We start from the raw sequence: 13,051 nt of genomic DNA on the forward strand, positions 1-13,051 counted from the left end.
GACTATGTGTAACGTAGTCAGTCTTAAGTCAAACTGTCACTTTACTGACAAATCAAAACTGCATGTCGGCTCATTGTGTACTGTTACTGTTAGTGTGTGACGTTGGTGTTTTAAAGTTTAATTCAGATTCACCAAAGTCACACAATAATAGAAACAAATTAACTAATGGAGGCAGCATTAGACCGGCACCTCCCGTGTTCTGCAGGGTAAAAATACTGTTTTTGTCAATGGAGTCTGGTGGCTTTAAAGGGAGCATAGATAACTGCTTCAGTTCCCTCCAAGTACACTTACATAGTGCTTACTGAAGACTAGGTCAGGCAGTGCAAATATTCTAAAGAACCTGGTCTCACAGGAATCCGTGAAATAGCCACGGATTTGCTTAACTCAAAATCCGTGGAATAGCCACGGAATCACTCAAATGCCCGTGAAACTGACAGATTTCGCTACAATGCAAGTTAATGACAGTCATATCCCGTGGCTATTGGTTTGTTCCAAGTCACGTGACTTTCAAGGTTCTAGCGGTCAGAACAAAAAACATTGACAGTTCTCTCATTTTTAGTGAAAAATCAATATTTTGACTTAGTTTCTGCATAAAAATGGATTTTGATCACATTTCTAGCGAGAAATATATGTTTTATTTTCTAAATATTCACTCAGTGAATGTACATAATCACTTTGTATGTTGGAATAGCCACGGGATATGACTGTCATTAACTTGCATTGTAGTGAAATCTGTGTCAGTTTCACGGAAATTTGAGTGATTCCATGGCTATTTCACAGATTTTGAGTTAAGCAAATCCGTGGCTATTTCAAGGATTCCTATGAGACCAGGTTGATACTAAATCTAGCATACACTTGAACTGATTGTTTCTTCTTAGGTGGCTAAAACTTGTTTTGCTGGTTCCGCCGTCCTCAACAGTACATCTCTTAGCTTCTGTGTTGGTACTCCTGCCTGCTTCTACAAACTGGGGGTGTGCCGACTGCCGTCTAATGTAGGTAATACCTCATACAACCCTACTTAAAGGTGCTGTACACAACATTAATATGAAGGTAAACAACTGTTGGCTATGTAAAGATATATTGGAGTAACTTGTTATTGCATGCAAATCCCCAGTCATTGAAAGAAGAATTATAGATATACTCTAAATGTTGTGTACAGAACCTTTTTTTAGATCATTGAGAACACTGTATTTAAAACCAAGTTTTTAAGGGTTGTAAACCAAGCTGACAATGAGTTTATTTAAATCTAGTGGCAAAGATGTATCCAATATGAAGTAGCACTCAAGGTGACTTACAAATGAGCAAGCGTTGTAAGTTTAAAAAGGAAAGCAAACATTTGTAGAAGCAAATCTCACCACAAGGTCTGTTTCTGGAGCTTTTTAAATCAATCACCACCTGATTGCTCACTTGTCACGGATACAATGGAAAGCTTCACTGCAGCTACTGAATCGAGGGACCTTGTGAGATGATTTTTTTTACAATTACTATTTCAGTCAGTAACTTTAAATCTCAATTTTTAGCCCAACATGAATGAGAAAAGTCTAATTTGAGCATCTGTGTCCATGACAGCTGAGCAAACTCCATCTGACGAGGAAGATCATGTGATGTGGTGTCAAAAGACACAGAACAGCTACGACTAAATGGACCTTCTGGTGAGACAGTTTTTGTTAACTGCTGTTTAAGATCAACAATGAACTTCCAACCTCAAAACTTTACTGAGTGTCTTATTGGCTGAAATATACACAAAGAATCACTGATGTGTGTCCCTAGTTTTGACCAACAAAAGAAAAGATTCTAGCAAAGTGCAAAATACACTCTTCATTCAAAATTAAATGTAAGTTGGTCTGAAATGTCCTGTCATCACGAGATAATGAAATACTGAGAGCAAAAGCTTTTTTTTTTCATTTTAACTTAATCCACACACAACCTTCAAACATTTTAAATCCTAAAAAGAGTCGTCTTAATGCTTCTGATCAGAGTAACATTGAATCATTCAAAAGGAGAGTTTCTGTACCAAATGAAGTTGTGCTACATTTAAACGAATGCAAAACAAAAGAGCAGACATTCCATCATTAATAAATACATGCATCCATTATCTTGTCTTACATCAGCAAAATGAAAATAAATCTTCTTCCCTATTAACACAGCTACTTCAAACACAACTCGTTATGTAGGCTTTTATGGGATAAGTAGTGCCGCAACAATCTGGAGTAAAATAACACTGCAGGCTGTTAACCATGTTAATATAATAAGTAACCAGAATGGAAACAGCTAATGGTGCAAAACAATCATCATATGAAAATACAGATCATCAGTGGATTACCTGGATTCTCTAATTTAACAATTACAAAAGCATTTCAGAAAAGCTAAAAGACATTAGTATAATCATGATAAAGATGAAAAAAAAAGTGTCACTAATGGTCCCCTAGTCGTTAACATTATTTATATATATGTATGTATATTGGCCCATTTAATTGATAACCGGCTATAATCCTGGCTGTCAGTGTTCAACATATTTAATATTGATATACTAAACAATTTAAAATAAAAGTTACAAAGTGCACAAAAAAACTAATACAAAATGGGAAATAAAAGGCCTGAGAAAATAATAAAATCATAAATTAGCTTCCCATGCGATGATACAATCTTGTAATAGGTAGTGGGACAAAGAGTTGAACTGTTGGTAGGTGAAATGTCAAAATGAGTCTGTGGATTGTTGTGGCCTAAAAACAATATAACTGTATTTTACAGGTCTGTATTTGCGCAATAGTCTCTTGGAAAATATAAAATTTGGTACTACTTACAGGAATAATAGGTGCACTTCCAATTACTAATTTCTAATAAATACCTCCAGAGTCTTTCAGTCAGCAGATAAACTGAACATGCAAAGATTTTTAAATTTTGCACAGACAGACAATTTGGTATATATGGAGAGTAAAGTTTCCAATAATAGGTGAATAATCTATAAATATTTACTTTAAATTGTTGTAATTATTTCACGTTTCACATTAATTTCTTGGAAATTTGTTATTACAGACTTGTAAAATAAAGTGACAAATATAACATACAATTCCTTAAAAAAAAGAAAGAAAACATTGACTTAAGCCTTTACATTTTTCAAATGAATTGCTTGTGATTCAAAAACTGACAATCAATTCCAAAAGAAGTTGGGACACTGTGTAAAACAGACAAAAGCAGAATGCATCATATTCTGAGTTTAAATATTTACAATCCAGTTTGAGCAGATCTTCTATTCGTACTGTGCTCAACTGAATGTATGTCGCCATGGATTTGCACATCGCTGCATTCTGTTTGTTACATTTTCACAGCATCCCATCTTTTTTTGGAATTTGCGTTGTAGCAATGTTGTAGGATTAGCTGCCCCAGGAATCTGTGGTCTCCACTAGAGCCAATATATCTGCTGATATTAACTTATCACAGACGCACCAGCACCAGCGTATACTGCTGCTAATAACAACAAACTGCAGTACGGTAATGTCAAAGAACTGTTTTTGATCATTGAGAAATAGTGTCACCTTTAAACAGTCTGTCCGAACACATCTGAACTCTTTAATAACCAAATTTAAGTGATCCTCATCAAAACATGTGTCTATACTTTCTTGTTGATAGCAAATATATGATTATTAAATTTTCTAAATTCTTCAAATCAATGTTAAGACTATTACTGGAAGCAATTTATGGGGCGTCTTGTCGACAACTATTTCCACAGGTATAAAATGTATTCAATGCAACACATAGTGCATCCTCCCCCAGTCGTGCTAATTGACTGGGAGGCCTTTATGTACCAAATTAAACAGGCTTGCGCAACTTAAAAGAACCTAAAACCTTGCAGAGCCACTAGGGCTTTGTTCCATACAGAGGCACGACAGAATTAAATGCAGGGGAGTGTTTGAAAACCGGTGAGGGATTTGCCTTGTTGGGACTGGTCCTAATGACCCAACAGAGAGATGGATGATTGATTCTGGCGGCTGAGGTTCAGCGAGAGGCCATTTAGCTTCTAGGGTGGGCAGAAATCAGCAAAGTAAGGGTGCTGCAAGGCCTCTTCTGCAGAGATCCTCTGGACAGGATTACATTTTAACAGGTTCTGGGTGAGATCAAAGGAAACGTTTGAATAAGTGAACAGCAATTTCAAATTATGTTGCAAGCAAAACTGCACATTAGCATCAACTGGTAGGTAAATCTAGCTGAAGTTGATAAAATATTTGCACAAACAATTTGAACAGATGTAAGACTTTTTCTTTATATTTGGAGAAATTGAGACAAGTTGAAAGTACCTGGAGTAGATCCCGTCCTGTGCTACTTAGTTTGGGAACCACGTTCACCAGTGAGGTGGTGGCTGGATACATGGGATATGGCTGCAGGTAGAAAGAAAGGCAGTAAATAACAGTTCAATAACACACTGAGTATACTAGATCTTCTATGGCTCCCCAAACTTAAAGAAAAGGTATAACAAGCCCCCCTAAAAAAGGAAAAAAAAAAAAAAAGTATAACAAGCCTCTAATGTAGTGGCTAAATCATGAAAAAAGCAAACATGTTTTGACCACTGTCTGGCTTCTCCAGATACAAATTGTAATAAAGAAGAGGAAAAAAAGTATCTTTGTTTTTCCTTGTTTTTTGGAGTGCCTGGACTTACTTCCTGTTCATCTGCCATTAATGAGTTACCTTGTAGTCGGGGAGTTTCGTCATCGTCTGCCACTGTTCTTCGGTTGGTGTACCCAACAATGTATCAAGCGGTTAAAGAAAAACTTTTTGCAACCGAGGTGTGTCCAGCCTGTTAAGACTTACTATTTATAAATCATTTATGACACAGAAGGTCTCAGAGTCCCACAAAGCAAACTGTACAAGCAGAAGAGACACAAAACAATAAGAAAAGATATCTGAAGATTCTTTTCAACTGGTCGTCCACGTCGTTCCCGGGGAATAAAGGCCTTCCAGCGTTGGCCAGCTCTGAATGAGACATGGAATCGAAATTAAACACCATTAGCATTTTTTTGCTTTACATATATATACATACATACATATATTTTTTTTATTCATAAAATTAAAAGACAGGATAAAAACTAATTTAAAATGACCTATTTCCCAAGTAATTCTGGTTTGTCCCATTATACAATTTACCTGTAGTTGGTTGGATAAAACCCCTTAGGCTAAGGTTGCCCTTTCGTTTTCATCTAAGGATGCCTTAGAGAAAAATAAGCTGCATTCCTTTGATCTGTAAGTGTTTGCTCTTAGCTACGGAACTATTCCCTCATGCTTTAAAGGTCCTCCGTAACCATTTTCCCCAGAAATTTTTAGGGGACTCATATCAGCCTCTTAAAGGTGGAATAAAGTGGCTGAATTTTGGTTGTGGCTGTCCTCCTGCAACGCCACAGTTATTGTCAGCATTGTAATGTTACGTTAACATAACTCTGTTTCATATATACTACACGTTAGCTATGTTTGATTGAATCTCAGCAATTTTTGTCATCTCCTGCAGATGTTTTGTTGTTTATCTTCATTACTTCTTCCATGGTTTGTTTCAGATTTCTCACATTGATTTTGTCACTTACTCCTGACACATTTTCTGCTTGTACTTATCGTTTATGGCTGGGTTCAATTTACTTTGGATTTGGATTATGTGCTGCCACTTTTCATATTCATCAAGGAGAAAAACATTCTCGACTTCCCTCCAGTTTGACTTTATTTTTCCTTTATATATTCCCTTTGCTGTCCATTTTGGAGACACTAGTTAACACTGACAATAAAGATGTCAAGTTAAAGGATGATGATGTGAGTGAAGCATAAACATGGTAACTGAAGTGCACATGCTCTGTATTATGACAGCAACTACTGTGAAAGCCTGAGTAAGCACAGGCAAGGAGCCAAAATCTGAGGCTTCATGCAACTCAATGAACCCCTGCAGCTTAGGGAAAATAACAAAAAAAAGTTTGAAACTTAAGGTATGCAACCTGCATTTAGACATTCATACAGGTGACTTAAAAGTACTGAGGCTGTAAGCAATGTTTAAGGAGACTGAAACTTAATTTGATGTGTATTATTAGTATGAACAGTATCCATATAAAGTAGCAGGGCAAAGTTAGAAAGACAAGAATAAAAGTAACTTGTGTCTTCATATACTTCAACAACCTCAAACAAACCTGCAAATATGCATCCAGCAGACCACATGTCGATTGAGGTAGAATACAGTTTAGCACCAAATAGCACATCAGGAGGCCGGTACCACAATGTCACCACCTACGTGAAATCACAGAGTAAAGTGGAAGAATTAGACCCAATCACACCAATTATCACAGCTAAACTGGTGTTAACATAATCGCTCAGGCATTCAGTGTAATGACCGTTCTCTGGGGGGCGGGTGTTATTTTGTCCCGACAGTGATTTCACAAAGAGATGGATTTGGCCGCACTGTCACCAATACTAAATGGTGAACTTTCATCAGCCATCTGGTCTCCATTACACCTTTTTGACTGTTTTAACAAACTGCTGCGTTGTCAGGTGTCGAGTGTTTTCGAGGCATTTCATTTTCGTTGTTTTGGTGAAGTGGACTAACAGAGCAGAGTAAAAAGAATGATAAAATTAAAAGTTTTACTTCCCAGAGACAATGTGTGGGCAAACTGAAGTGCTTACACTTCACAGCATGAAAAGTTTAAAAGTTCAATTCAATACGGATGCTAATGATGTGACCACCTGCTACCGAACCATGGCTAACTTTTCATGAGTCATTTTTACACTGAAAAGTTAAGGAAAATGTGTGGATCCTCCAACCAGGATATCAAAGGCGTGCTTTAAGCTGTTAGATAATTGGTAAGTGTCACATATGGATTCACAACAATTCGTGATGCTTATTTCTTATTTGCAATGTTTAAAAATGTGACGCACAGAGATGATGATGAATCGAGCTCTTTCTAATGTCTCTTTTATTCTTTGTACAACACTTCTTAGAGCAGTGTGTTTCAAAGCCGCCACCCACCTGTGGGGTTGTGGGAGGTTTTTACATTCATCTGGGTAAGAGACTTTATGGAGAGGAATTTCAAAGTAAGTGTGGGGAACTATACATATTTCCTTTTCATAACGCGGCATAAAAAAACGCTTATGCTTATACTGCTTCACTTGCCAGAGAAGGAGTTTTTAGAAAAATTGTGTCACATAAGAGAAAGTGATGAACTCCACTCCGAACCATTTGACATGGCGGGCAGTAATGCTGATAGATTAAACCAAATCCCCATTTTGTCATCATAAGAACTTCAGTCATTGTATTCAATTTATGCTGCATGTACTGCATACAGCATACCCAATGTAGTGTGAAATAACTGTAGGATCATTCATTTCTTCTTGCTGAACCAGTGCTGAGTGTCTCAGGGTAATACATCCTCTGAAATGAAATGACCTTTTCAAATGACCTTACTTGAAATTCTCAATGCTTCAAACGCTTTTCCCCTCTAGGTTTTCTGTTTATTACATTTTCAGATCAGTAGTAGTCACCCTGGGTCAAGTGCCCTCTCATGAGATGGGCGTGCCGAGCCCTTAGGTCAGCCAACCAAACCCACAACACCCACAAAATCTGATTCTGTCAATTCTCTGATAGCATCGACAGCAACGACAAAAACACAAGGGCCGGAAAAATTATTCAGATCCATAACTTAAAACGTAAAAGTACCAATACCACACCGTGAATTTACTCCACTACAAGTAAAAGTCCTGCATTCAAAATCGTACTTAAGTAAAAGTACAAAAGTATCAGCATCAAAAGGTACTTGGCCTTAAAAGGTACTACAAGTATCAAAAGTAAAAGTAATCGTTATGCAGAATGACCCCAATCAGATTGTTTTCATATATTCCACATATATTACTGGATAATTATTATTGATGCATTTATGTAAGCAGCATTTTAATGTTGCCATGGCAAGACTTAAATTTGTAGTTAAGTACAGTACAGTAAATGTACTCCAACCATTCATTAATGACTCTATAAACAGATATCTGCATATGGATCAGGCTTCGTACGGGTGCTTGAAATCCTTGAAAATGCTTGAATTTAAATGTTGTATTTTCAAGGTTTAAAAAGTGCTTGGATTTTGAATAAAGTGCTTGTAAATGCTTGAAATTCTTACTGTATTTCTCTTGCAATCTGACCATCTATAGACTATAGATAATCACATGTTCAATGTAAAAAATAATGAGTAGCCTATCTGAAATGAAGACCGTTCCTCCTAAAAGTGTAACACCATCGCTGTTGGTATGGTTCAGTGAAATCTCCCCCTTTTAGTATGTAAGTACTCATCTAAAACATGCAATTTACAACAGGTGTAAGATACTGGAAAAGCTTGAAAATTGACCTTGAAAGTCCTTGAAAAATGCTTGAATTTGACCACTGCTAAAGTGTACGAACCCTGATGGATGCACAAACTAAAGGCAACGGGACATAATTTTGGCATTGGAGGCGTTCTTGGTTTCTGTTTCTAGATTGAGGAGTATTGACATATAACGTTTGAGCGGACTTCGGTCTGTTTGGAGAGAAATACAATCTCAGAACCCATCAGCGAATAAGCTTTTTATTAGGTTTTTTATTTTTATGAATTAATTTATTTTCATTGATATGCAGACAAACAATTCATTAATAGACATTCTCTCTCTACTCCATCTCCATTATTGGGTCTCAAATTTCCAATGAGACTGTAAACAATGGCCAGCACACAAAAAAGGAGGTCTTGGCCTGGAAAAACAGTTACTTGGATATCCACTGGCAACACCAGAAACAGGAAATAATGGACCCCAGGGGCAAAATTATTGTCAAACCATTAGCTGATTGCAAGATTGTTAATTCTTCCAGAGAAACTGAGGCTTTAAATTGCTTAAAAAGGGAACATTGAAGAAGAGGCCACATATCTCCCATTGTTGTTGCAGTCTGCTAGGTAGATGTTCCATATTACTTATTATTTGCTTTCATTAGCTGCAACTATTAGTAAACTCTTCAATTAGTTGAAGAAAGAAAAATAATTACTGAAAAATACTGTTTTCAGCCCTCAAATATTAAGATTTCCTGTCCTTCTGTTTTACATCATATCAAACTGAAAATCTTTTGGGTTTGGTCTGACAAAGGAGGACATTTAGAGATGTCAGCTTGACCTTTAAGAAAATAGGATGGATATTTTTTATTTTTTTTTTACAATATCCTGACATTTTATGGACCAAAAGATAAAGCCCAAGTATTTATAGTGAGAAAAGTGTGAGGTCATGTTGTCCAGTACTAAAACAAAGCCTGAAAGCTTTCAATTTATTGAGGAGACCCTTTTCGGTTTTACTGTTCTCTGTTCCACTGTACTGTGGCACCTGAATTAAAGAGAGATCATGAATTTGTTTTAACATTTATTTGGTCTCATTACTAATTAAGTTTTTCTGGTTATAGTATGGCATGCACTTTTTTTAATTTAAAAGCAACATTGGTAAAACAGGAATAAAGATTATAGTCATATGGAGACGCAACTAAGGACTCTTGTGTCTACATGTGTGTGGTTTTGCAGAATGACGATAACTGAATTAGCATCATAAAACACTTTTAGCATGAGATTTGGGACTGTTTTTTCATATTACAATTTCTATGAAAGATTGGATTGAAATGCACAAATCTATTTATGTTGTAAATTAGCACCTGATTTAAAATTCCTCAAAGGCAGACTAAATGTTCAGTGACTTGGTTCCAACAATCTATGCAGTTTCACACTGGTTACACATTTTAAGATGGAAGGAGTCAGTTATTAGCACCGGTTGTGTTAATAAAGTACAACCTACCTCTGCTGAGTAACACCTCACAGGAATGCCAAAGGCTCGAGCCAGCCCAAAGTCAGCCAGCTTCAACTCCCCATTCTATAGACGGAGACACAAGTTACCAAATATTCCCATAAGTTATTAATACAGACAAATCTACGTTTCAGTGTTACATTTCACTGTTACTGATTTTAAGCTTGCAAAGTGAGCTCAGCCTTCAACTGAAAGTTCAAATGCACCTAAACACTCACTCTGTTTATGAGGAGATTCTGCGGCTTCAGATCTCTATGAAGAACGTTTCGACTGTGACAGAAAGCAAGGCCTTTCAACAGCTGGTACATGAATGACTGCATGAGAGAGAGAAAGTTTAGAGACAAATCAATCTTTAAGTTCAAGTTTCACAAAATGTAACTAACATACTAATGACCAATCAGAGGCCAAAGATGATGCTATCTGCAAACCAAACTCTTTAGATATTATGCTAAGTTAAACTCTCTTTGCAGACCTTACCTTCACAGTTTCAGGATCTAGATCTCCATTGCAGCTGTCAAAATACTTCTTCAAATCCTGCAGTTGATAAGAGACCCACATTAGCCTCAGAAAATACACATTAAAACATACGCATGTGTGGGACAATTTTCTCACCTGATCGCAATATTCAAAAACCAGGGTTAACTTCTTGTCACTGTGCAAAACATCATGTAGTCTGAAGAAGAAAAACATCTTTAAGTTGATGTTTGTTGACCTCGGGGTTAATTAAATGCAAAGTGCTTTGTTTACAGTTAAACACTTCCTGTCTCTACCACAAAAGTTAAATTTAACATACTGACCTGACAATGTTTTTATGCTTTAGTTCCTTCAGAAGACAGATTTCTCTCAGAGCAGAACTTGGCACCCCCTGAGAGAAAAGACAGCCAGTGTGATTAGCACAAGCCTGCTAACAACTCGCTGGAAAATGATAAAATGAATACTGTGTTATTCTGAACACACACCTCGTCGTCGTCGTCCAACCTAACCCTTTTCAAAGCCACGATTTCGTGGGTTTCTCTGTTTTTAGCCTTGAAAACGGTCCCATACGTACCTACGGAGCAGATAATGTTAAGTTATATCAGTTGTTGTGTTGATGAATGGCATAGCAACGTCAACAGTTCCTAACTAGCTAGCTACCTAGCTGTCTACCTAGCTAGCGTTAATGTCGTAAAACCAGCCAGGCAGAAGTATTCCGACAGTTGTCACTAGCACATTGTAATGTAAGTTAAAACTGTAAACACACTATACTTTATTTGTGGTTAACAAGGGGGTTAGTTATTGTAACACAAACACAAAGTTTACAATCTGGCTAACGTAAGCTAGCACTGCAGCTACATGAATGCTAAGTTAGCAGACCAGGCTAGCTAATATTAACTTCATGAAAAGCGTATGAAACTTACCCTCTCCAATTTTTTCAAGCTTTTCATATTTCTGCATCTTTGGCCAGTGACGCCAGCCTTGAACAAGCTAACAAACCGAAGACTGATTAGAGCCCCAGTTTGGGGTTAATAATGTTGTGATAGCTAGCGTTAGCTAGAAGCTATCTGCAGTTGCTGCTCCAGCTCGGTCTGCTGCAGCAAAGCAGCTTGTCTTGTTGGTCATCTAGAGGCCAAATCATGAACTGCAAGACCAGAGCAAAGATTAAGAGACATTGCTGCATGCAGACAGTGGTGGAATAAGTATCCAGATCCCTTACTTTAAAATTACTCCACTATAAGTAAATGTCCTGAATTCAAAACATTACTGAAGTAAAAGTACAGAGGTATCTGCATCAAAATGTACTTGAAGTATCAAGAGTAAAAGTACTCTTTATGCAGAATATTCCAAAAAATATTATTATTATTATTGATGCATTTATGTAAGCAGAATTTTACTGTTGTCAATGTAGTGCTGATTTTAACTATTGAATATGTGTTTTAATTTATTTTTATAAATAAAAACACATTCAATATATATATATATACATAATCATTTTAAATTGATCATGTTTTTCATGTTAGATCTTGACCTGAAAAGTAACTAAAGCTGCCAGCTAAATGTATTTGAGTAAAAAGTACAACATTTGCCTATAAAATGTAGTTAATTTTCTGTTCTTTGAAGACATTTAATGGCAAACTTTGGTTGTAAAAGGGAGAGGAAATGACTGTGTACCAGTTCAGACTATAATTTCCAAGAACCAGATTTCAAATTGACCCACATACTGTGGTCACAAGATAACAGCTGTGAGGGATAATTAATGAGGACTTTGTGCAGTGGTGAAAAAAGTATTTAGATCCTTTATTAAAGTAATAGTACTAATACCACACAGTTAAAATACTGCAAGTGAAATACCTGCATTCAGAACCTTATTAAAGGCATTATCAGCAAATTTTACTAAAGTATCTGGAAAAAAATGCAGTAAAAACGTTCCCTGTCAGTGCTATACTATTGTATATGATGTTTTTGAATGAATATTACTGCTGCATTAATGTGTGTGTTGTATTTTACAGCTGTAGATGTTTATGGTTGTGCTCATTATATAGTAATAAGTAGATAAATCTGCTATGCATCAAATTATAAGGTCATCAGCTTCACTGCCCTGTGAGAAAACCCCTTGAATCAGCTTTAAATGCATCATATCTCTAAAAAGTCTTAATGACCTCAGGAAAACAGCCTTGTTTTCAGTTTTGTGACGATGCATTTACAGCTGATACAAGGGTTTTTTAAAATAGCTTATTTAGTTTAAGAAATGGGTTAATTACTTCAATTGATCATTTGTAATCTAAACTCAAACTGCAAATGGAATTTTCTTGGGAGGAGCACTATATGTTAGTGTACTTTAAATAATTAATTAAAAGCAGATTAATTTTTCTGTTTAATGATGTAAACACTATTCAAAGGGATTCATATCAAAATGAGCCTATAATGCAATTAATGAATAAAGATAGCTAATATTCACGACTCTGTGCAAGACTCTGTACCAGCGCATATACTTCACAGACACACAAGAGATAGATCAAATAATGGCAACATCAAAAAGGGACATTAAAGTCATACTATAATCAAAAAAAGCAGCTGTAAAAAGTTTCTATTGTTTGTTTCCTGCAGCTGTCACAACAGCTTTCAATCATCACTGCAATAACTGAAACTATCCACAAAGAAATATACTGCTCATTATTTAGGTTCATTGTTGAGTTTTTTCAACCATGTAGTTGACAAAAATTGGAAATTCAGTGTATTATGATCCATAAAAAAG

General features: G+C 36.3%; 1 protein-coding gene across 1 annotated transcript; it reads right to left on the minus strand.

Annotated features, from left to right (window-relative positions):
• Nucleotides 1-2,163: 2,163 nt before the first annotated feature.
• cdk5 (cyclin dependent kinase 5) lies at nucleotides 2,164-11,434 on the minus strand. Its single transcript, XM_059344630.1, has 12 exons — nucleotides 11,217-11,434; nucleotides 10,779-10,867; nucleotides 10,617-10,684; nucleotides 10,432-10,492; nucleotides 10,297-10,353; nucleotides 10,038-10,133; nucleotides 9,811-9,885; nucleotides 6,159-6,255; nucleotides 4,897-4,968; nucleotides 4,684-4,742; nucleotides 4,296-4,376; nucleotides 2,164-4,105 (listed from the first exon to the last, which is right to left on the minus strand). The coding sequence occupies exons 1-12, from the start codon at nucleotides 11,251-11,253 to the stop codon at nucleotides 4,019-4,021; spliced, it is 879 nt and encodes a 292-aa protein (XP_059200613.1). The 5' UTR covers nucleotides 11,254-11,434; the 3' UTR covers nucleotides 2,164-4,018.
• Between the last annotated feature and the right edge of the window lie 1,617 nt (nucleotides 11,435-13,051).

This window comes from Centropristis striata, chromosome 11 (assembly GCF_030273125.1).
Source record: "Centropristis striata isolate RG_2023a ecotype Rhode Island chromosome 11, C.striata_1.0, whole genome shotgun sequence".
NCBI classification, from domain to species: Eukaryota; Metazoa; Chordata; class Actinopteri; order Perciformes; family Serranidae; genus Centropristis; species Centropristis striata.